This window comes from Phaethon aethereus (genome assembly GCF_964289735.1).
Source record: "Phaethon aethereus genome assembly, chromosome: 11".
NCBI classification, from domain to species: Eukaryota; Metazoa; Chordata; class Aves; order Phaethontiformes; family Phaethontidae; genus Phaethon; species Phaethon aethereus.
Genome location: NC_138587.1, coordinates 22,636,346 through 22,661,593, shown reverse-complemented (window position 1 = coordinate 22,661,593; position 25,248 = coordinate 22,636,346). Strand labels below are relative to the sequence as shown.

The 25,248-nt window shown below is 38.3% G+C and overlaps 1 protein-coding gene across 1 annotated transcript in view; it reads left to right on the top strand.

The window, feature by feature from the left end:
- IQSEC1 (IQ motif and Sec7 domain ArfGEF 1) overlaps positions 1-25,248 on the top strand; it is a 68,475-nt gene that overhangs the window by 19,242 nt on the left and 23,985 nt on the right. Inside the window, exons 3-6 of the mRNA XM_082004642.1 lie at positions 2,100-3,364; positions 19,590-19,751; positions 23,968-24,090; positions 24,882-25,048. Coding sequence (XP_081860768.1) covers positions 2,100-3,364; positions 19,590-19,751; positions 23,968-24,090; positions 24,882-25,048 — 1,717 coding nt within the window. The remainder of the gene's footprint in view (positions 1-2,099; positions 3,365-19,589; positions 19,752-23,967; positions 24,091-24,881; positions 25,049-25,248) is intronic.

Here is a 25,248-nt window from a genome sequence, read left to right as displayed (position 1 = left end):
AAATCATCTAGGCAAATTCCAAAATACTCTCAATTAAAATTCCCACCAAACCCCCCTAATTTATGGTAGTCAATGATGATGTAAACCTAAAGGACAACAGCCTATTTGCAAGAATAAAGTCCAGGTAATTTATTTTATAGAATATTAGTTTCTGTTCTATGCTTTCATACCAGCTATGTATGAAAACTAAAGCCAGTTTTCTTTAGGTTTGACATTTAATTTTGAGAGGACAACTAAATTAACAATTCGTCATTTGTTTTGAGATTAGTCCAGCAAAATAATCTCTTACAATTTATTTAAACACGTGACCTAATGTATACTACAGATAGAAATAGTAGCAAATGTGTGGCAGCAGTGGCAGGGTTGTGATAGAAGTTCTTAACAATTTTTTTAATTGTCAGAATGCCTTACAAGTAACCTCATAGTCTCTTTGACATGTGCAAATGTGGGGATAATATAACCCTGATTTGGGGGTGAAAAGGGAAACATTTTTTTTAAAAGAAAAACTATAGAAAATTATGCGGAGTCTGACAGATTCCCAGCTCAGAGATCAGTCACAGTTTTTTGAGCTTAGTTAAAAGAAATTTCAAGATTCAGTCAAAAGAACAATTCCTTAGCAGTCATCCTGATCTAAGCCCATCTGAGAAGTTGGCCGCCTCAGTTACGCAAATAACTGTGCATAATATTTTTTGCATCTAGAATAAAAGAAAATTAGTAATTCACATTCAAGTACACCAAGCCAAAAAGGAGATCATCTTCAATGTGGAAGGGGAATGGGAGCTGCTGAACCTGGCAATAGCACTGAAATACATCAACTACTCCCAAATGGTAGACGTAATGGACTAGAAAGTATTTTTTAGTAACATTTGGTCCCTTCCGTGGAAGGGGGATGTGGCTCCTCTACACATCAGTATCTGAACTTAATAATTACTTGGAGAGATCTCCAAGTATGAGGGGCAGAGGTTGTGTGTGGATGTGCATGTGACCTAACTAATTAAAACATAGTATCTAATGAAAAAGGGTACCTGGATTTGCAAGCGAGGAGAAATGACTTTTGAGTCATTGGAGTGCTATGAAAATTGCATAGACTTAAACAAAAATGCTGCCAGAAAAATGCTGGTTTTAACTGTAGTACTAAACATACTGATTTGTGATGGATGTTTTGTGTTTGTGAATAATATGGATCCAGCAAAGACCAGTCAGAACAGAAATTAAATATCGGGGGGGGGGCAGGAATTGAAGTAAAACTAGTCATTCGCCTTGCTCAGTGTTTTTTAATTTTAAGTAAGCGATGCTTTTCATGTTTTGGAAGGAAAGGTTTGAAAATATCTAATGAGTATTCTAAAAGTATTGACATGTCATTTTCATGCGGTTAAATTGATAGCATTCGTAAGGTATTTATTTTGCATATATATTCTGTTAGTTGGAAACACTGGCAATGTTGAGTGTAATTACAGAAATCAAAATAGATTTGAATTTGTATTTAGAAAGTCTGAAATAGTTCTTGGTTTGAGGAAGACTGTGTATGTGGATATTCTATCTGAGAAATCTCTCTGGAAGCGTATGCTCTGGGAATTTTGCTTTGATTATCAGGCCTGGGTGAAAGGTTGCTACTTGGTTTTTATTCATCTAGAATGCAATGCATGCCTGGAAAGGTGATGGCAACTTTTAGAATTTATTCCCCAAATATGGCAATTTGCAGTGTACTTGGATTTCGCTTCTCTGCAGTTGTCCCCACTGAGAAAGAATGACTGCATTATGCTGCATTAGAGTGCTGTCTTGTCTGCTTTGACATGGGCACACCAATGCTAGTATGGGAAAGCCAAAATTTAAATGTACACACAAATTGTCAACGCCTTAATTTTGCATGACGGTATTCACATAGTTATCTTTTTGTCTGTCTTTTCATAGTGGAATTTGCAAATGACCATTCGGTTCACTATTTGTGCAGTTGTTAGTCTGGAGTTTTGAGTTTTTACTTTCAAAAACAGTATGCACTTTGAAAAATTCCTGGAAATTAAAGTTAAATTTTTTTTTTGTTATACTTTAACCTTGTTCTAACCTGCATCAAGTTACAAGTTGTGTTCACCCTTTCACAGGTGGAGATGCTAGAACGGAAATATGGAGGCCGTCTCATAACTAGACATGCTGCTCGTACTATACAAACAGCTTTTCGCCAGTATCAGATGAACAAAAATTTTGAGCGCCTTAGAAGTTCTATGTCTGAAAATCGTATGTCAAGACGCATTGTACTGTCCAATATGAGAATGCAGTTTTCTTTTGAAGGACCTGAGAAAGTCCACAGCTCTTACTTTGAAGGAAAACAAGTTTCTGTTACAAATGATGGGTCAAAACTGGGATCCCTGGTACAGCCTGAATGTGGTGAACTAGGAGAGTCCACTACAATGAAGTCTCCAGCAGCATCTACTGATTTTGCTGATGCTATAACAGAACTGGAGGATGCTTTTTCCAGGCAAGTGAAATCCCTTGCAGAATCCATTGACGATGCATTGAATTGCCGTAGTCTACATTCTGATGAAGTCCAGACTCCGGATCAAGTCAGAAGTCGTGAAGTGGAAAGAGATAGTTGTGCTCCAACTAAACCAGCAATTCATAACGTGGATCACAGGAAGCTTGATGAGATGACAGCGTCATACAGTGATGTTACATTATATATTGATGAGGAGGAGTTATCTCCACCCCTTCCCCTTTCCCAGTCAGTAGACAGACCGTCCAGCACAGAATCTGATTTGAGGCTCCGCTCCGTGAACTCTTCTCAAGAGTACTGGTCCATGACCCACAAAGATGATAAGCTAGACACTGACACGAGCTGCAGGAGTACCCCGTCGCTGGAATGTCAGGAACAGAGGATGAGAATGGATCATCTGCCGTTGCTAACTATAGAGCCACCCAGTGACAGTTCAGTGGACCTGAGTGATCGCTCAGAGAGAGGTTCATTAAAGAGACAAAATGCATATGACCGAGCGATCACTAGTCAACAAGGAAGCCCAAAACACATCCCTCACAATATTCCTGCCAAGGTTATATCCCGAGAGGAACAGGAGGCTAGACACAGGGCTAGGCCCATAGATAGTCATTTAGCTATCAATGGCACCGCAAACAGGCAAAGCAAGTCGGAGTCCGACTATTCTGATGGGGACAATGACAGCATCAACAGCACTTCCAACTCTAATGATACAATAAACTGCAGCTCGGAATCTTCTTCCAGAGACAGCCTAAGGGAGCAAACCTTGAGCAAGCAAACCTACCACAAAGAAACTCGCAACAGCTGGGATTCCCCTGCCTTCAGTAACGATGTTATCAGGAAACGCCATTACAGGATTGGACTGAATCTTTTTAACAAGTAAGTAGTGTTTCCTCCTTTTCTCTCTGTGTTTGGTAGAAACGTAGCCACTGAACCAAGAATATTTTTCCTGTATCAGATAAGTAAGGCTGGTGTCTGATACTGACTTTCCAGTGAAAAAATAAGCTGCTTGTGATTACTGTTCATGTTAGAGTACTTACAAGTTGACGTCTTCATAGTTAAACAGCTTCGGGGGAAAAAAAAATTATGTATAATTATGTGTATATATAGATGGTCGTAAACTATTGAAGAGAATGGATCAGAATCCTTGTGAAAAATATGGTGGCATCCATATTAATCCCGCTCCATTTTTGGTGTTGTAAGAAATTCATGTTTCTTCCTGCCCTAATCATGTAGGTACTGTAAAAAATTTGTCATATGGGAATTAGAAATAACAAGCAGTGTAGGATGAGTTTCCTTTTAACAGAGGCAGGGCCTGAAATTTGTTCAGTAGATTTCATCAAAACTTTGATACTGAAAAACAATGTGCTGAATATTTTTATGCTAAACTATTTATATTTTTTATTTATGTATGTATTTATAATGAAATTATCATAAAATTCTCATTTCTGCCTATGAGTCTTAATTTTCCTGTGTATGGAGTTGTTTAAAATTTCTATAAAATAACCTACTCAAGTTTCTTTGTTTTATTGAAATACTTTCTTCTTTGGACACTTCCATGTGGCTGCAGAATACCATGAATATTACGATAGAGGGTAACAAATAATACACTACTCTAAACTCTGTGTTCACATTACTGGAGTTACACAGATCTCATTAGAACTATCATAACGTGAAGGTAAGAACAGCTAGGTGGTTGGCGTTAGAAGTCCTAGTTCTTCACTGCTTAGTTGATGCCTAGTGTGCCAATTTCCCTGCCCTAGATAATTTACTTAAACCTTTTCTGGTACTAGTGCTTATAAAGCTCTTCAGAATACTTGGATGAAAGATGTTAAGTGCCAGAATTTTTTCCTATTTTTCTTTGAAATACTGTTGGCAGCTAAGAGTGTTTGTATAAGTGTTTGAAATTTTCTACAGAGTATTTCAGGATTTCTCTATGAAAATTTGCTAGTTTCTGAAGAGCTAGTAGATACTTCAGCTCAGTCTCCTACCGCTTGGCTGAGTTCAGCCCTCCTTTTCAGTTAGCAGTGCTGTGATTTGTTTTGTTTGGATTAAGAGGTCAGTGGTTCATCATATAATAATATATCGTAACATTGCAGATAATTAAAGCTTTTTGATCCCACCACGTGAGGCTGTGCATTACCATATTAAGGGCCAGGTTTGGCTGTAAAGACTTTCAGGTTTGTTTTTGTTATCTTTGTAGAAAGTTAATAGGCCTTTATAGAATCTTTTAACCAATTGGATGTCAGTCAGTCATAGGATCTCTGCAGCTTTCCGTGCTCATGAAGTAGGCTGAATAGGGACATACATCAGTTGGCCTTTTTTAGAAGATTTGAAAACATTAAACATTCTTGGGGGAGGGAGGAAGGTGCTGGTACTCTTTGGCTGACATTTAAAAGACTTAGTGTTTGCTCAGTTTTTTGCACAGTAATTAAGCCTTAAGCAGTCAATAATCAGTGGACTTCATGCTTGATAATAAAGTCTTTTGAGTCGATTGCAGAAGGGTGTAAGGAAAGAAGGTGATCGGAAAAAGTGCTCAAGCAATGAATGAGAGCATTGGAAATTGTCAGATGCTTCTAGTTACGTGCTGTATCAGTAAGAGGGCTGAAAGGGCTCAAAGGGGGGAAACACACATCAGGAATAGAGAAGAATAGAGACTTATTTGGAACACATCTAAGTGATCTTACTGTATGGACTTGAACAGAGACAAACCTTTTTGATATATTGGCTGGTTATAAGATGACTTGCAGTTTCTTAGCAGTGAGTCCTAAAAGATAGCACTGCACAGAACTCCAGGCAGCACCTCCATACGTGATCTTTTGCTGTATGTGATTATTTTACCCTCCCACCGCATTTTATCTCTGGTATTGATACAGAACTGCAGATTCTCATTACCTTCTGCCGAGTCACTCTGATTCTGTTGATAGCTCAGACAGTCCTCGAGTATCCCATGTATCTTGGTTTTGATTATGGCTCTTCAAGTATGCAGATTGTGACATTTCATTAATAGCCTTCTTTCCCCTCTGTGCAATGTCAGATATTGAACCATCACAGAATGTGATGGTGCATAAATCTGTAAACTTTTGAAAAGGGAGCTGGGAAACTTCCAAAGCTCTATTCTTTAAAAAGTTCAGAAGGAGACTCTTAAGAGTCTATCAGTGGGATTGCCAATTGCATTTTGTGAGGTAAGTGAAGGAATAGAGATTATGTTCAGGCACTTTCCAGGATTTACAGGTGATGATTTTTTTCAAGATGAAGAATTGTTTTTCCTTTTAGCTATGTGCCGTACATGTACAGGTGCATTAGTTTCAATTAACTTCTGTGCAATTATCCTTATTGTTCTCAGCACATGAAGTATGTCATAGCATCTTGTGTGTCCAAATGTTTTCTGAAAAGCAAGCCATGTCCTAGATACCAGCTTCCTTGGCGAAAGCTGCTCTTTCACATGCAGAACAGCATAAAGGAGGATTGCGCAGCTTGGTTAGGCATGGGCCAGGAAAGGGGTCTGCAGGTCAGATGGACTTCCTGTTAATCAGTCCAGTCTTCACTGTTTCTCTCTCATGACATGACAAAAATCATTCAGTACCACATTGCAAATTCTTGCGCTTCCTATCGCGTGACCAGACGCACACTGTGATGTGATGGGATACGTTTTTTAGCCTACTGTCCGGTGTTCAAGTCAATGCAGCAGAATCATTTAGCTGTCTTTTGACCACGTTGATCATTCCTGACACATTTATGATCATAAAATGAGGGAGTAGTACAAGTCTTGGCAGCGAGCTCCTGAGAGGATGTGTGCTCCACCCGTGCGGAAGGACTGTGTGCAGAACTGAAAAAAGGGGCTTTGAACTTACCTATTACAAGAAGTCACGTTTTTTCCAAATGTCTGCATCAACCAGAGGAAATTTTAGGGATGTCTTTTACAAGAAGTTCATGTTATTTTCATTGCATCTTTGAAATTTTCCTTGCAAATTAAGATTACAAACCTTAATTAAGAAATACTCATGTTATTTCTTTCTGGTACGTGAAGCTTGGCTGAAATGCAGAGAGTTTAGAATCTTAAAGAAGTGCATGAATTGTCATAAACACTTCTGCTTTGTTCACTAGAGGTGTTGAAAGAATGAAGTTTTAAAAAGCATGGAAAGTCACTATCCTCACAGTTGAAATTTCAACAGATGCTTTATAATTTTTCTGTCTTTCCTATTACAATAATAATTTTCAGAAGCCAAAGTGCAGTTTTCTTCCCAGAGGCCCTTTATTAGAATAGCCGGTTATGGGTGGAGTAAAAGTTGAGCACAACTTGTGGTCTAGTTCACTTAATCACCATTACATGCAAAACATTAGTTAGCACAAAGGTCCTTGGAGGATGGAGAACACAGGACAGTAGATAAAAAAGTGTAGGTAATTGAAAACCATTTTTCCAGAAGTTTTATCACTAGATCATAGAATTTGTTTCAAACTATAACTTGGCACTCAATTTGGAACCTTAGTGTTGATTAAAGTAGTGTACTTTTAAAAAAGATATTTTGTGGTATCCACTATACTAGAACATACAGTATCGCCTAAATAGAATGATTTCTGCCAAAGAAATTGCAGTTAAGTAACAGCTTCTCTACAGGCTCCTGGTTTTGAATGGCAGTAGTGATTTCACCCTGTCAATAGGCTGTCGGATTGTGTGTTACCATTCATTGCCTTCCTAAAGGAAGGACTGCAGGTGCATGCCTGGAGTGCAGGGACTCCCAGGGAAGCTTGGTGAGGCCAGCTGTGTTGAATTAGGCATTTTCTTCAGTGTTGTTTGAAAGGGATGTAGTCTGGGAGAAATTATACTAGAAACCATTCCTGCCTTATAGGCAGAAGGAAAACACTACCTAGAAAGGTTTATTTTGAAGGCTCCAAACCCTGCCAGTGCAAATCCAGCCTTTGAGACTGGTTTGCTTATAAACAAGGCTTCAAGAGGGCTTTTGACTGCTGCTTTAAAATAAAAAAGAAGGGGGGGGGGGGGGAATAGAAAGGGCTGTGATTTTATTCTCATGTTTGTTTTGACCGTAGGCTGGAAATACCAGGTTTACCAGTTATTGCAGCCCAATCTGGTAGGATTTTCAGGTTCCATTCTGCTACCGGTGCACTGATGGTTCGAACAGATTAAATAGGACTGGGTGGTTTTTAACCTGGGTAGTCTGAGGAAACATGTCCTGCCCTAGGGTCAACTTTGCAGTCGGTAGTAGCAGGCTCTAATTCTGTGCAGAGCTCTGTGTGTGTAGGAAGAACTACATTGCCATATTCTCTTGTGCCACCATGGTGGTGGCAAGTAACTCTGGCTCCTTGCTAATGATTTGTGGCTACCAGGTATGTTTGTTGATAACACTGCCCTGTGTTTGTTGATAACACTGCCCTCAATTACGGGCTCCTCAAACTGCAGTGACACACTCAACTGGGCCATGTTGAGTGGAGTAGGGTGTAGTGATTTTTCAGCATTCTCTGAAATTTCAGGGGCTACAAATGCTTTCTGTATTAATAAAGTATTTTCAACAAAACTTGGGCAACATTAGAGTGGTTTGTAAAATTTGATGCGACTGTGCCTAGTGTTATAAAATATGGGAAATAAAAGTTTGCATTTCCCAGATTCGTTTGTTAATCAGGCAGAGACTAGAGTCATATGTAGTATCTCTTTTGGGATATCAGATATTGGAAGACACTTTTTAACGTCCTCTTATCTGGCAGTGTTCCTGTGGCATTGTGATTTCTTGCCAGGGGAGCCAGTTGTGCTGGGGCTGATGCCAATTTCTGACAGTACTGGTGAAGACAGACTGCGAAGTATAGCTTGTGGGCCATTTGCACCATGTGGCTCTGCTTTTTATGCCGTGGCATAGTTTTGTTGAGGGCTTTTTTTGTGTAGTGTTTTGTTGAAGGTTTTGGGGCCTAATCTTGCATGTACATCTTGAAGGTAAATGAACGTGACACCACTTTACATTACTAGAACAGAGGCTAGGCTATAAATATTTTTACAATAAGTTTTCCCAGATGCCTTTCATCCCTCACCCCCTCTTTTGTCCTCTTGCTGTCTGGAAAGGGTAGTGACAGATGGAAAACTGTTCCCTGTGTGTCCTCAGTCCATTACAGCATACTGTTTTTGAAGAGTCTTCTGTAGCTTCCTTCAGAGCGGGCTATTATCAAGGTTACCACTCTTCCAAAGTTCTCTCAAAGGATTTATTGACAGAGCTAAAAAGGCATGAGTATCTGTTTGCATTATGCAGTGTTATGTCATCTTTTGACGTGTAAGCCTTGAAAGCCCTACTGGCTTCATTTATTGCATGATGGGGATGATTTTATTTGAAATTTTAAAATTGCTATCGATATGATTTGGATACTAATTCCAGGAACAGACTTTTTAAAATGTGTCTAGGTTCCTTGGAATATTAATTTAAGTATGTCTTTATTTTACTAAGCAGATATGAGAGGAATTTGCTGACTGCTGGTGGGATTGTACCAAATACAAAATTGCGAATTACAGTTTCTAGAGAAATTCTTGTTGGGAATCTGAAACACAATACTAATATTTGAGAAGGCGCATTTTTCATTTTCCATGAAAGCAGCTTTAACTATTCAACAGAGGTATATGGTTTCTATCATTTACATGTAGACAGAGATTGAAGGTAATTTGAATTCCTAAGTACTGTTACATTCAGAAAGTACTGCAAACCTTTTCTCTATTTGAAACGCTTAGAAGTTGCCAGATGCTAAGAATTTTTTTAAAGAAGTCTTGCGAGTAGCCATTAGTTTAAATACTGTAATAAGTGTACTAATCTGATGTTCCTCCATCTACACCAATCGCACGCCTAATTAATTTCACTGAAGATGCTGAACATACTTTCTGTATTGCTTTTAGTCAGGTCTCATGGCATCCATTCAGCATTCTAATGTCTGGTCAGAAATGTATTTTTAGACTGTCCCCCTTAGAATTTTAAGTTGAAAGCTCATTGGAAGCATTTCTAACGGTCTTAGACTTTGTAAGAGCAGATTTGGTAGGAGGGAGAAGGTGTAAAGCAAAATAAGTTGGTTCTCTTTACCTTTGAACTAGTTCTTTTATTTCTAGTATTTTTGCAAATGAAATATTGTCTGTGATTTTTTTTGAACGATTCAGTAGAAAAAGGAAAGGGGAGACAAGAGGCTTGTTAAGGATTTTGCAACTGAGCCATTTGCCATCCTTGTGTATATGCTGAAAGGGACTTTACTGTTGTTACAACATCTGGACTGCAGATTATTCAGCCACAGACGGTTCCAACAAAAATTAAAATCAAAGCACTCCATGTAGCTTGTCCTTTAACATGCTGAGGAGTTAGTAAGAAGAGAAGAATGTTCTTAGTATGATTCTCATTATTTCTAAAAACATTTAGCCCTAAGTGAGAACACCCAAAGGAAAAAAAAAAGCTCTGTGTTTTGCTTTGCTTTGTGTGTGTTTTATCTTTTCTCCCTGAGGACCCATTTCTCCTCCTTTTTTGCCAAAAATGGGTGCTTTGTTTAGCATACATTATGTCCTGCCCATAAAAAACAGCTCAAATGTATAACCGTGAGAATTCAACCAATAGTATATTTAAGCACCGGTTTCAAATATGGGCGCAAGGATTCCCTTTATTGCCATTAAAAGGGAGTATAAACTTTACCAAATGTTGAAAGCTAATCTAGCTTTTGAAAGGCTGCACTGTGACCAGCAGTAACTGTGTGCGAGTGTCCCTGGAACCGTGAAAGAGCCATTACCTCATCCTCTGCCGCCAGCTCCGCCTGCCCTTAAACATTCTGGGCACACATCTCCCTGCCGCTGCTACGTGCCAGGAATCGGTAACTGGTTTGCTCTAACAATGCCGGGGTGCGTGCTCAGGATACAGTCGGTTATTAGAAAATGACCCTGTGAATGGAGGAATTTGACTGAGTGAGCAGCTCCCAGACGATCATCTGATATGACTCTGGATGCCAGAATTTTAATTCCCGAATCTCAAGTGAGCAAATTTTGAGGGTGAAAAATGTGACCAGCTGCCTTTGCAGGCACACAGAGGACAGTTTGAATAGGGAGTTGGGAAGGCTGTATAGGAACCCCTGGAATAAGAGTTAAGGAAAAGAGAAGGGTGAAACAAGACTTTTTCCTCCTGTTTAACAATTCACATCTATCTACTGAATTGGGGTTTGGTGGACCTGTAAATGAAAAAGCTGGACATCTTTCCACAGTATTTTTGCATTGCCAGTTTAAAGGGTACCCCTTTTAAAGTAATTGTGATTGATAGTGTTTCCCATCTGCAGTCAGCAGAGTTGCAGAAATGGAAGCTGAAGTGCTTCTGTTATGTATAACTGGGATGAGGGTGTGAAAAGAGAATTTTAGGGCAGGGACACTAGAAAACATTGACAGGGACTGTTCCTCAATTTCAAGGACATAGTCATTTCAATGGCTCATTCCTGACTGCAGTTGCATAAACATGAAAGCAATACTCAGCCCTGGCAAATAGTTCTGAGAGTGCCGGCAGGTTTTTCATGTGTCTTGTCTCAAAGAGGAGTATATTTGGCTCTGCTGGCAGCCACAAACTCTCTTCCCTGCTCTTTGAAAGATGCAGAGATGCAAAGGGGTCAGAGATGAGAAAATCCTCATAGAGTGTTTTGCTCCATCTATTTAACTAAAATATTTCCATCTTTCTTGCGGGGAAGGAAGGAGCAGGGCAGAAAACGAGCAGGCTGTCCACTGCCAAGAGAGGGAATAACGAGGAGCTACAAAATCTGCTATAGCATGAAGACTCAGGATTGGTTTTACTAGCCAAGACATGTCCAGCTACTGCATTACAACTGCTTGGGGTGTGCCTTATGATTATCTTCACTGTGCTAACTGCTTTGTTCCTCAAGGCTGATGCTTCTCATACAGAAAAATCCCATTTCTGAAATAGCGTTAAACACTATTTTTCCTCCTTTATTAAAACAAACCAAACATTGCTGCTTGGACTGTTTAGCTACCTTTTATACACTTTTTACAGTTTTGTAATCAGCTCTGATTCAAGTGATAGTTTTCAGACAAGCCAAAACATTCAGTAGCAATAATAATGTTTCATGTATCATTTCCTAGCACTTTACGAGGAGATGGTGACGTAAAGAAACTGACTGATAGACAGAAAGTAATGGTAGAGCTCTTTAGGTCAGTTACCTGATTTTATGAAAACAGATGTCTACAGTTTCCTCTCTTTATTTTGCTCCCCCACCAAGTAGAACTGGGCACTGAGATCACTTCCTAGTAAATTCTTTTGTTAGTGACATGGGTATAAATTAACTTTCACTGTTCGGAAGTTACTCCAGGTAATTTGGTGTAATTGCAAGTAAGCTTTGACCTTCATATCTGTGGTGGTGGTTTTTTGGTTTGATCTTGAATGAACCTGAGAAGATTAACATACCATGCAGTGGGGAGAAGTCATCTCCACTGTGAGGGGAAACTGTAGGGCCCCTGCCCAAATAATGTGAATAACTATCTCCCCATTTCATTGAGATGCAGGGAAGCTGTGAGAAATGTGCTGTTTCTTGGCTTATTTTCCTGACCCAGAGACTCTTTCCTGTAATTACCAGAAGATGCAATTTACACCTAGTTCGTTCTTTTCATTAAGCAGTTGTGTAACGTGGGGAAGATGCAGCTTAGGCTTCCCAGACAGTTCTTTGAATTTTCTTCATTTCAGTCCCCTTCTTGCCTTGCTGCATGGTTGAGTGAACTCTGACAAGTTGCTTTGGCAGTAGTTTTGGTAGTATTTTAAGGATATTGGGTTTTTTGCTTCTTTCCCAGAAGGCTTAAAATAGGCATAGTGATTCTCTTAGCTTAGTTGTGGCAGCAGTAGGATATTCAGCAACAGTGGAGGAAGAAGTACCACCATAGAAACAAACTTTAGCAGTCTGCCAGACTAAGGAGAATGTTCAACTAGCTTGTTATTGCCAACTTGGCTATTTAAAAATATTTAACTTCTTAAATGATAGTAAGAAGGGTTGTAGATTCTTGCTATTAAAAAAGCCATCCCTGGATTTTAATGTTAAACAATTGCTTAGTTTTGTAACAACTGTAAATATTTTCAAAACGGGATCTCTAGTATCAAAGGCAAGGAAGATTTGCTTTATTAACAGAGGACTGGCATCATAGTTGCATTAAATTCTCCACCTCCAACATGAAAAGATTTCTTTGGCAGCAGCACGTTTGTGAACTGTTTGTGTTTGCAGTGTTGACAGCTTCTGAGAAATGTTGGCAGTTCTGGTTTGCTTGTTCTCTAGATTCTCTCAGTTTATGGGCCTTTCAGTGTAGCACACGTGTGCCTAAACGTAGACAAGAAACCAAAAAGCATAGATGTGCCTTCAGAACTACTGAAGTTCTTTCTAGGTGTTTTGACCAAGCTTCTCAATTTCTGTCAGGTTAGCTTTAATCCCTCTTCTCTCAGATGGCTGTAAGAACAGTATGTTTGTGGTTATTTACATTGCATGAGTAAGTGCCTAGTTTACCTCAAAAGATACTTTTGGCATTGTTGGGTATTAGGAATCTAGACTTGGGCAAGCTGCTTTCTGTGCTCATTTGTTTATTAATGCTTACAGCTCTATTATTGTCTGAGCATCTGAAAGGAAATAAAAAGATTTAATGTGGTTTTGGATGCTTGTAAGCTTTACATGTTTAGTAAGTCAGAAATAGGGAAGGCTTTAGACACCTTTGTACTGTGGCTTTGTTGAATGTTTCTTTTTGAGGTAGTGCTGCTCTTCTCTTCTGTTGGCCAGCATGGACTTTATCCACACTGTGGCTCGGTTAGTACAACTGATTGTGCAGCTATGGGGGGAGCTTGATTGGATTTAAGAAAGAAAAAAAAAGAAAAAGCCCACACAAAACACACAAACAAAACACCAAAACAGCAATAAAAAACAACAACCCAAAACCCTCCACAAGCAGAAAACAACAAACTCTCTTTTTCTCCCAGTTCAGTTTGTCAGGAAGTCGTAAACCAGCAAGGAGGAGGAGAGCAGAGACTGATGCCGGTGCTGGCACTGCCCCTGAAGTGCTCTCCTAACTACAGCACCTGGGTTTAATGTGTTTGTTTTGCAGTAAGACTGGCTGTACCAGTAAGTCTGGTAGATAACAGTAAATGCTAAGTTAGCTTTCTTACCATTTAGAATCTGACTAAAAGCTTTTCCTCTACCAAATTCACTTTTCACATTCACTGTAATGTTTTTGCAAAAACAGTATTTCCTATAATTTTAAAGATAACATTTTGAATATCCAGGTAATACGAAGCCACATTTCCCAAGTACCGCTAACCTTTGGAATCTGGTGTTACTTTATGTCCAACAACAGCGTAAGGCAGCATATTTCTAACCGTGATTCTTTTTGTGGCTTAAACAGCAATCTGTGTGTCTGCCCCTGCACTACCTGCAGGGTTGTGTGAGCACAGTCGTTGACAGCTTTGCTGTGAACAGACTTGGGAACTCAGTCAGCAGGTACGGTTATCCTTCCCTTCTTCAAAGGAGGAGCAGTTTCTGACCGTGGCTTTCCTGCTTTCTCAAACTCTGGCAAGGTCTTCAGCACCTCTGAAAAGAGAAAACAAGCAGAGGGAATGTCAAACCAGAGACTGGAATTATGTAATTTTGACAGTCCATATTTAGTCATTCATGGAGCTTTAGGGGCTTTTTTTTATCATTGGCAATCCAGATTTTCTGCAACAGTGAGTTGGTGACTATCTTTGCAGGTTGATATTCTCATGTGGTATAAATGATTGTAATAACATGTGTCCTAAAGTTGTCTTAGTGGTTCCTCCAACAAGGTGAAAGTTAATTGAGACAAATAATGACGCATTCAGAACTATAGATGTCTGGATCACTGCTCTTCTTATGAATTTGCTTATGACAATAAAATTATTAGGAATGCAGTGTTTTTCTAAAGATACTGTGCTGCTTAAATGCATGTAGGTTTTAGTCTAAATTGAAAAAAATACTCTTTTTGTTTTTCTTTCTCTGTATTACTAACTTGGGTAAGGGACAGTCCTCTAAGGAATGTACCAGCTTTGATGTTATTGCCCTATTTATTCTTTTCTCTTCTACTCCATACTCCAAAGGAGAGCTCATTCCTAGGAAAGCCTCATATATCAGTTACATTAGCAAAACTCCTAAACATACTGAATTTTTGTGATTTTTCCAGATTCAGACTGCATAGGTGTTAAAGAAAAAAAAAAAACAACTCAGCTTCGCAAGCTATAAACCACCAACAAACCACCACTCTAGTGAGATCTACACAGTCAGCAAGTTATATGAACTTCCACTGAATTCACGCTTTCAGTACTGCATGTAGAACTTGCTCAGTAAATAAGCCTTCTCACTGTAGTTAGTATTAGGCCTAGGAAGGAAAGGCGTAATACTGACTAGAGGAAAGAGCAGTGATGTGCAGGGATTTGCTATTGTCTTGGCTTTTGAGGGAATGGGCTTTTAGGGGCATTAGGGTTTGGGGGGTTTTTTGCTCTGTTTTTTTAACTGTTGTCTGTGTGTGATTTTGCACTCTTCATTCCTGAAGTGCAGGATCCTTCCTGTCTTCAGAAACACACAAAGAAAACATTTTCACTGGATATGACCCGTACTCTCTAAGAAGCGTGCTTATTAAAATATACTGGTTTGATCTGTTATTTTGAAGTTTGCATTACCATCGATGTTTTTCCCTTAGAAGTTGCTTTAAACCATCCTAATGGTCTTGTTATTAATCAGTTACTGGCAAATTTCTTAGCCCTGTATGCAACATCTGAGAATCTTATGTAAATATGGTTTTGCACACCTTTTTGTGTTACTTGGTTGGGGGTTTTTTTCTTCCTTTCGGTAGATTGCTTTTGATTTGGCTGGGTTGTTTTGTTTTGTTTTTGAGGTAGAAGACATTTTTTTAAGCTTTGCTTTGGAAGCAATCCTGTAAATACCAAAAGTTCTCTAAATATGTGTATCATCAGCTATAGAAGGTGCTAGCTTTAGAGGGCGTATTTTGATATTAGTTAATGTATTCAAATCTGAAAATAAATGCTCTGCTTATGCAGCTTCCGTGATTGCTATTTATAGACTTCTCATCTTCCCTGTTATTGGTAGGTGTAATTAACAAGCCACCACTGGGAATTTTCCTAATCACAAAAGACTCTTAGTTGTAAGTACAAAATGGTCTACGCTCAATTCTGAGTAGGCAGAAATGAGGATATTTTATGTCAGATGTCCTGTCTCATGTTAAACCCATGACCCTTTCATGTCCCACTCCCTTCTGCATCCAGTCATACACTTTAGGAAAATCAGGGTTTCGTGAAAAAAGAAAGTTTGTCCAATTTAAAACAGACGGTTTTGCCAGCGGTGGAATTCCTGTTTGCTTATGTTGTCTTTTAAAACCTGCCCTCCCAGAAACCCTATCAGCTGCCTGGTATTTTTTGCCTTTCACTGGGAAGGAGCAAATGAGTTTCCAGTAGTTTGATGATAGTCAACACCACAACCTGCATGTCCTCTTGGTGCATTTAAGAGGCAATTCCTTCACGCTTAGTAGTATTTGTAATTTTTGGTGTTGGGGATAACTTAAATTTCCATGAAACTGTTTAAGTTCTTCAATTTCCCTGAATTTTAAAAGAGAGAAAATAATTGCTTGTGTTTAAAGACAGAGAGGGAAGTCACCCTTGTCTAGATTTTTCTCTTAGCCTATTGTTAGCTTCACTTCTTAAGTAAAATTTAATTGGAAGTACAACACTTCAGAACACTCTTACAAAGTCACAGTTTTCTATTAAGTACTGTTCCTGTTGAATGAGGTAATGACACACCTGGTGTGGGGGTGAGAGGGAGCCTACAACAGTAATAAAACCCCCTGAACCTTCCCAGCTTGCAAGGTGATTAGATAAAAAAAAGGGGTGGGGGCGAGAATGTTCTTCCAGTAAGGTGTTTGATAAAACTTAGTTCATATTAAATTCAGTTTCTTGGTCAAGAGTAGTGAATGAACTCAAGGTTTCAGATCATCAAAAATAGAAATATGAAGAAATTTTGTTGGCAAGCTAGACTTCCAGAACAGAAACCAAAATTAGCATTTCTGAGCTGAATGGGAAGCTAGGGAGATAACCCATTGGATAAGAAAATTTTTCTTCCTCTGATACATAATACCTGCATTTAGCCACAGAAATCTATTTTATTTGTGCACATTCCCATATAACCCTTAACCTTCAGAGCTCTCCTGTGAGCCAAATAGTATTCCTTTTGGTGACAGGAAAACTGAAAACATGGAAGACTACCTTGCTCAATGAGTGATACCCTAACAACTGCAGAGTGGTACCAGCTGCCTCTGAGTTGTACCAGCTGCCTCTGGCTACTGGACCCTTATGCCATCCTTTGACTATCCTCTGTTGTAGGCTGTCATTACTTGGCCTGAGGTACCAAAAGACCACCTGAAGCTATAGATTCTGTCATTAAGAACAATTATTCTGCTAATTCTGGCTCTGAGAAATCCTTTATCCCGGTGGTAGTGATGACTGTTGGAACCTTCAAAGAAAGAGCAAAGTAACATTACAGAAAGTTACAGTTCTCATCTCAACACCTAGTAGAAATCCTTTAATTCTTGAGTTCCTTATTTTTAACAGTAGCTCTGTACCAAGTTAGTCTGGGTGTTTGGCTCTTGGCTGGGGTCAGCCCATAAGCAGCTCTTCAGTTGAGGTCAGTCATATTCTCTAGGTTTTATAGTTCTTTTTTTAGAACAGATCAGTGAACAGTTTTTAGAGGACAGATTTCAAAATAATATGATACAATTTTATTGATCTCTAATTGTCAAATTCAGTGGATAAGACTACGAATTAGAAAGGAACAGTTTCTTCACTGTGGAAATTACTCTTGCAGGTTTGTTACTCAGAAGTTTATGCCACTACTACTACAGTTTGATTAATCAAATAGGGAAAGAGTACTCTTCATTCTTAGAGTTCAGAGTTTCAGGTACTATTTTCATGTTATTACAGTTCCGAGTTTACACTGCTTCCGTGTTCCAACTTCTGTAACAAATTGGACTACTTTCAAATAGTCCTAGACTGCAAAACTTCCTGATGCTTCACTTCAGCATGAAGAAGGTATTGATGGGAAAAGACCTTTCGGCTTCCAGTGTATTCCTAACTGGATTTTTAAGTCTGTTTTGGAGACTTACCTAGCCTGGTATGAAGCATATTTGAATAAAGTGCTTTCATATTTCTGAACCAGAAATAGAGCTTCTTATGTGAAAAAGCAGACCCTGACTTACATAAAATGATATGACTGCATAGGAACTGGTGCAACATAAATCATGTGTCACTTTTGTGATTATTTTAAATGTTCAGGCTTATGGGGGTGGTAAGAATTCAAGTTGTGGTTTAGTACAATAAGTAACGATCCAGCATTTGCTGTATCTCAAGTGAAGGTGAGCTTTGGATCAAGTTGTTCTTTTGATAGTGTCCTTTGTATTCTGCTTGTGACAATTGCTGGAGACACAAACCTCTGGCTTTGTGTCGCTCTGGATTCTGTGGACGAATGTAGCTCACTAACAAGGGGGATGGAGGAAACCATTCCTTTTTTTTGTTGGATGCTGTGAATTTGAATTCAGAAAGATTAAGAATTCTGAAGTACAACTCAAAAGCATATGAATGTAGCAGTTATGTGCAAGAAAAAGAGTACTTTTTGAATGTGAAGGAGATGCATTTTACAAGATGACTATATGTGTAATCTTATTTCAGATTGTGGCCTCAAAGAGCCACAAGGCCTGATGCAAGAAATTTATATTTGAGAACTCCCTTTTGATCTAATTATATATATATTCTTCTGATCTATCTAACCTTTAATAGGGTATTAAGTGTATAAGAGTGTAACGTATAAAAAGAGTGTAAAGTAATGTATATAAAAGAATGTAAAGTATAGGTGAACCGAATAGTGATGTATTTAGTAATATTATTTGCAATTAAAAACCCTGAGGAAGGGTTATGCTTGTATGATCAACCTTGTATATAAAAGTAGTACAGTCACCTTGTCCTTTGAGATTATTTTGCTTGCCTTAAAGGAAATATCTTTCAGGTCATCCAGCATGCTGCAAATCATTCACTCTTAAAGGTAGACATACTACAATTCCTTACAAAATAAAGATGATGATGGAATTACTGGTTCTGTAAAGATGTCCCTTTAATAACAGGAATTATGGTTGTCTGTTGTGTCACACTACTGGAGGATGCAGTGCACAATATGTGCTATGAGGGGAATTTTACATCACTTTAAAATATAAGCAGCATTTGCCTTTATAAGATTTTATTGCGAGAAAACAATTCCACCCCCAACCCTCCTCCCCAGCGCATGCTTCTTAATATGTTAAAATTAGTAGCTTCGGCTTGCTTTGTTTTGAGATCTGAAACTGGTTATGGCTAAATCTGGAGGTGATGTATAAAGGAATGTAAAGTACTCCAGACTGTGGAGGTGCTTGTCTGAGCGAGGAAAATCTGGGGCAGTGGGTGTGTTAAAGGACAAGAAAAAAAAAAATCTAAATTAGATGGGAGCTCCACTATTTTTAATTGCTTCTTTTTGCATGACTGACTTGATTTCCACCCCCGCCCCCCCCCCTCTTATTTTTTGTATTCTTAGCTTGCAAGTTACACATCTTCAGATGTTTATGTTCAACAAGTTTAACTTTTGACAGCAGCAGGGTGGGAGGTCAGGGGTGTTCTGTGTTTCTTGTCTTCGGTAGCTTTTTAATTCAGTTTCTGTAAGGCACATCTCTTCCAGCAACAGGAGCATTTAGTAGCTGATGTTGGGCTTGTCTTTTTCATTGACAAGTGTTTTGACTTTCATACCTGAAGCTGCTTGCATATAAAGCTTCTCTTTGGAAAGGTTATGGAGCAGGGAAATGTGTAATAACATGCAAAGATGTGTTTCAAAGCTAGTAAGCTATAAACAGTGAACAATATGTTCTACAGGATGGTCTCATGTATCCTGAAAATATACTAGCTCATACTAATAGTGTGTTAGTCAAAAGTCACTGGCAAAACTGTTGTAAAATTTTCATCAGGTGCCTTCAGGTCCAATGGAAGAAAAGTAATAGTTTTGCATTCTCATTTCTCCTCAGAAAACCTGAAAAAGGAGTCCAGTACCTAATTGAGCGAGGTTTTGTGCCAGACACTCCAGTTGGTGTTGCCCACTTTCTCCTGCAAAGGAAAGGTCTCAGCAGACAGATGATTGGAGAATTTCTGGGAAATCGACAAAAACAGTTCAACCGGGATGTACTAGAGTGAGTACTGGGGGGGACGTGAGCGTATTTTAATGTTTAAGACAGATGTTTCATCAAGCTAGAGGTAGTAACGGTCTCCGAATGTTTTGTGCTTATCTCTGAATCTTGTTCTGAAGGAGGGGGAAACCAGACTAAGTGTTAAGAAAGAAAACATGCACATGAGCAAATATTTATTTCTTTGCTTTCCAGCTGAGTTACTATTTCTGTTATTGATCCAGCAAGATACATACAAGGATTTATATTCTCTGTAGTCATGTATGTTTACTCTAAATTTATGTTTTAATTTCATTGGCATTAGAGTATGTTATTTCAAAGTCTTTTTCCTTCCTCAGGATTTCTAATAATTTACTGAATGAAACAAAATAATATTATATGCAACATAAGGCTTCTTCAGTAACAGAAGGTCAAAATAATTATTACAACCAAATGGCTCACATGTTAAATAAACAGGGATTTCAGCATGTATAGGCATATGCTGGCAAGATCTATACAAACTTTTCTTTCCCCAAAAATTAGATAGACTTTTAGCAGCTTGTTCATAAATTTCTGATCCTTATATACAAAGTAGGCCACAAAAGAAGTTGCCTTATTTGACGCGGGTGCTCATTTAAAACACATATTCTTTGGGGGCTGCTTTTTTATCTGATATACTGACCTGTAAACATGAATACATCTTAGTCCAGTTTTGTTCAAGGAATCCTATAAAAAATTTAGTTAGATGTTTAACAAACCTGCTGAGCATTAAAGCAAAAATCCCCACATCTTTCCCATTAAAGAAGTACTAGGAAAAATTCTGAGTGCAGGTTTTAACAGGAGTATAACAAAAGCTGTGCTGAAATTTGCATTGGTCTATAGATGCAGCCTTTCTTGAGGACTGAATGTTGATATGTAACACTGATACATTGCAAAGAATTTAAGGTCATGGTATCATGAAACAAAGTGTCTGCCAACACCTTATATTTTCTTTGTGTATTTCTTAGACTGCTCTTAGTGGCTTCATGCTGCAAAGATGTTGGTCGTGTTCCCTTCAGCCATCCTGAACTTAGTATTATGCTGTCACAACTTACGTATCTCAAATTGCAAGCTTGAACACTGTACTAATACTGCTAATGGCATGTGTACCTATGCCATAGACCTATTTTTTAGAAGTCTTCTCTTTTCTGTGTCTTATTAAAGGCTGCCTTCTCATAGTACAATACCCAGCAGAAAGCAATGGAAGAGACTCGGCACCAAAGCATGCAGTCAGCCTTACAATAGAGAGTAATAGAATATGGCTTGATTTTGATATGATCCTTATTCAGCATGAGTCATTATTAGCTACTTGTAATGCTCATCCGGATTTTGCAACTATGAGTCAGACTAGGGTGAAGACTTTGCAAAGAGTGTGTATTTTCTAATTTTTTGAAAGAAAACAGTACAGGTCCAGGATGAGATGATTTCTAATCTTAGATGATTCATTTTGTGATCTTGAACAAGTCATTTGCTCTCACCATCTCAAATTGACTAGCAGAATATGGGTAAGTAGAATTGTGTCTTTGCTAAGCCAGATGTGGTATCTGTGATGAGATGAATTGTTAAGAGTAAGGTCATAACCACCTACCTACAACCCCAGAATAAGCCTTTTATTGAAATTAATCTATTATTAATTTCAATATAATTGATTATAATCAATTTATTAATATTAATTAATGATAATAAAATAAGCTGTTTCAGCTGAGCTTTGGGGCGAGGAACACACTGTGAGTGGTATAGTTCTCTTGAGTGTTCTAAACCTTGCCTGCAAATAGGAACAAGGTATTTTTTCTTGAAAAGAGACAATAAAATAGCATTTCGTCTTAAATATCACATTTACAGATTGGAGGTAGATTTTGTCAAACTGATGATAACTCCAGGTTGTTACATAGAAAAGATATTTTAATGGATGATCCTTTTTGTGTTACACAGTTTAATGTCAAGTGCCTTGCTTTGATTTGTGTTCAGGTTTCCCAGATCCTGTAAATTTAGGGGATTTTAATGGTTTGAAATCTTCTTTTCACTGGAGCTTAGAAAATACTTGAGAGTAGCCTAAATTCTTGATGAAAAGCTGCATTCTGGGCCTACTGTAGTTGCTACCTGATGGTAGCTCAACTATAAAGGCATCATTTGGTGGCGTGGGGCTGGCATAGCTGGCATGGATGTTGTTGCCCTGGCCAACATTTGGGGCACATCAGACACGCTTCCCGAAGCACTGCTCTTCTGCAGTGAGCCTCAGCTTTCTCTCGGCGTGACCAAGGAGTGCTTGATGTAATAGAGATGTAAGCTGAGGAGCTGACCTTTTGCTGTGTCTTGACTTTGCATTAGAAAACAAAAGTGCAGTCACTCAAAAAAAGAATAAAGTGAAACCATTGTAAAGAACATGGTTAAAAGTGAGAGGGGAAAGGACACTCCATCACTTCATTACGCTATGCAGTTATGTGCAAGAGTACAGGCAAACGGTAGAGAATCAAGGCAGTTGTAGCTGCAGTGACCTAGCAAATGGTATATTCCACTCTTCTTGCCTAAATTTTGTACAGAGGTGGCAAGCAGGGGATAGTTCCCAGGACAAAGTTTCTATTATCTGCCTACCTCGAAGTGGTGAAGCTGAGCTGCTTCTTGCTTTTACCTGTTTGGGTGATGCAACTGTAATAGTGAAGATGTGGTAATTCAGCACAAACTTATTCACCCAGAGTATGTATCTACTCAAGTTCTCCTGCAGTGTCTAACGTCCATGCTCTCTTTTTCATTATTATCATGGTATTATTATCAAGAGTTACAATTTTGTTAACCATTGTTTAAAAAAAAAGACAACTAAACAAGTATGTCTGATCTTACTTACTTTCATGATTCTGTTTGCTGTATACACCTAGCCAAAGTTAATTTGTTCACTTTTTTGTCATTACATAGCCACCAGAAGCAAATTGTTTACTATTTTGAAATATTTGCAGAAAAGTACCGATTCCAGTTAACAACATTGACCATGGTGGTATATCTGCTGTCTCCGTAGTTCATATGAAAGATTTACACCTCCCCATGATGTTGTTGGCCAGCATGTTTTCTGGAAGTCCTTAATTGCTCCAATTACTTCGTTCTAAGTCTGGCTTGTCTGCACATGTGCTTTACACAAAGGAGAAAAGAGCTTTTGAAAGTGTTACAGAACTCAAAATAGGTGGGAAGACTGTGAACATTATTGCAGAACTGATAATAGGTTTTTAGTTGTGGACTAGAAAGGACATGAGAAATACCAAGCCTGTTTCCTCGGGCTTCTGCATCAAGGGAAAAATATTCAAGGCAAAGTGAATAAATTGCTTTGGTTTTAATCTGTTAGCTGCAGTGTTACTAAAAGAAAAATGTGAGCTACTCTAATTTATCATTGTATAGCTATACGTTTAAGAAAAGGCTTTTAAAACTGGATTGTGCTTTCTTTCTGTGGTTTCTGCATTACAGTGTTGTTACTTGCAGTGATTCACGTCTGGTTATTTAAAAGCTAAATTTAAGGAAAGGAAATTCATAAGCTTCTGATTTTCAAGTAGTCTTTAAACAAAGTATTAGAATGATATAGTTCACGTTGTTGATTATACTAAGCAGGTTCCTTTTATATTTTTTTGTCAGCACTGTATTTTCAGAGCAAGAAAATAATTATTTCTCCATAAATGTTAACTGAAAGACATGGCAAATGATGGGGAGATGAGAATGACAGTAAGAGTATCCAAACACGATTATTTTTTTTTCCCCTCCATATGTAAGAACATTGCCAGACACAGAGCCATTTGGTACAGATTATTGTGCTTGCTGCAGACTGTTTGAGATTTGATATTTTGAGCAATATAAACTATATATTACTATAGGCATTGTAATAATTGATTGACCTGGAAGCACAAAGCCAATAATTATTCTTGGCAATGGTATGTCACTTACATTGGTCAGACATTTGCCATTCCAGCAGCTCTTCTGTTAAAGGGGAAAAAAAAAAAAAAAAAAAGATCTGCTTACATGTACACATTCTCATTGATCTATTATTTGCAATCTTTCCTTCACAGCTTACCTACAGTTATTGTAATTGCTGCTGAATGTTTCAGTAAACTCCATGAATCTCTATAAGAGATGGAAAATAGAAGGGTTCTTTTGGTTTCAAAATCTTGCCTTTGGTACTGTGTTGTTAGAAATTAAAAGACACAATGGCAGTATGTTTTTATCCTAGCTGTGTTGTGGATGAGATGGACTTCTCAACAATGGAACTGGATGAAGCACTCAGGAAATTTCAGGCTCATATCCGTGTTCAAGGAGAAGCCCAGAAAGTAGAACGGCTCATTGAAGCTTTCAGGTATGATGCCGAAAAAAATTACTCAGTCACCAGAAACCTGCTGTTGCCTAACAGTCAGACTGGAGAACTGGGGAAAATAACTAAGTTATTTCCCTGCTTATTTGCACTGTCCTTGTGAGCCTCAAACAGTTTCAAATAGAGCATGTCATTTGTGGTGGTTTTGCTAAGTACGAAATAGGAAGTTTTATTTGCTGGTGCTGTTCATGTATGTTATTTGTAGTAACGTAGTGAGGTTTATCAATTAAAGGTTCTTTCTAGCATCAATTGAAGAGAAATCCAAGGATTTTTTTTTAATGTCTCTAACAGTTTGCATATAATAGTTGATATGAGTGGAATTATGAGACCATTTACATTTTAGAGTATATATGCTCTCAACCTTTCATTTAGCATTTCAACAATAGTGGAATAAAGAGCATTAACTTACTAATACTAATACAAGCATACTTTGTCCAGGCCACAGGAGGAGATGTAAATCATCATGTGGCAGTAAGCTAAAATCAATGTTCTATTCTTACCTGGTGTCAAAAGGTATTACTCATTGAAAAAAAATTAAATACTGAAGTTATTGTAGCTCAGAATCTGTACTAAGAAGTGAAGTTACAGTGGTAGTAGAAAACAAAAGCCTTCCACATTCTAGCATTGGCTTATGAACATACGTGGACGGAAAACTAAATATGTATGGAACACGAATAATAGCTTGCTCAGCCTCTGGAATGTAGCAGTGGGTTTATTTGGTGGGATTAGAATAGTAATTCATAGCCTGACAGCTTCCCCTCTTTGCTTTTTTACAGCCAACGATACTGTATCTGCAATCCAGGCGTTGTGAGACAATTTAGAAATCCTGATACCATCTTCATTCTAGCTTTTGCCATCATACTGTTAAACACAGATATGTACAGCCCAAATGTGAAACCAGAACGCAAAATGAAGCTAGAAGACTTTGTCAAGAATCTGAGGGGTAAGCAAACTCTAACGATGAAGATCATGAAAGCTTTTCCCTGTAACTGTCATTGGAGGGACACCGTGTATCTTCTGGGAAAAAGACAAAATACAGGGCACTTGATTCTGTTTTCACCTCACTTAATACTGCTGGCATTTTTACAGGCTTTAGTAATTTCTGGAATAGTGAAAACAGAGCTAAGCATATAGTATTTTGTC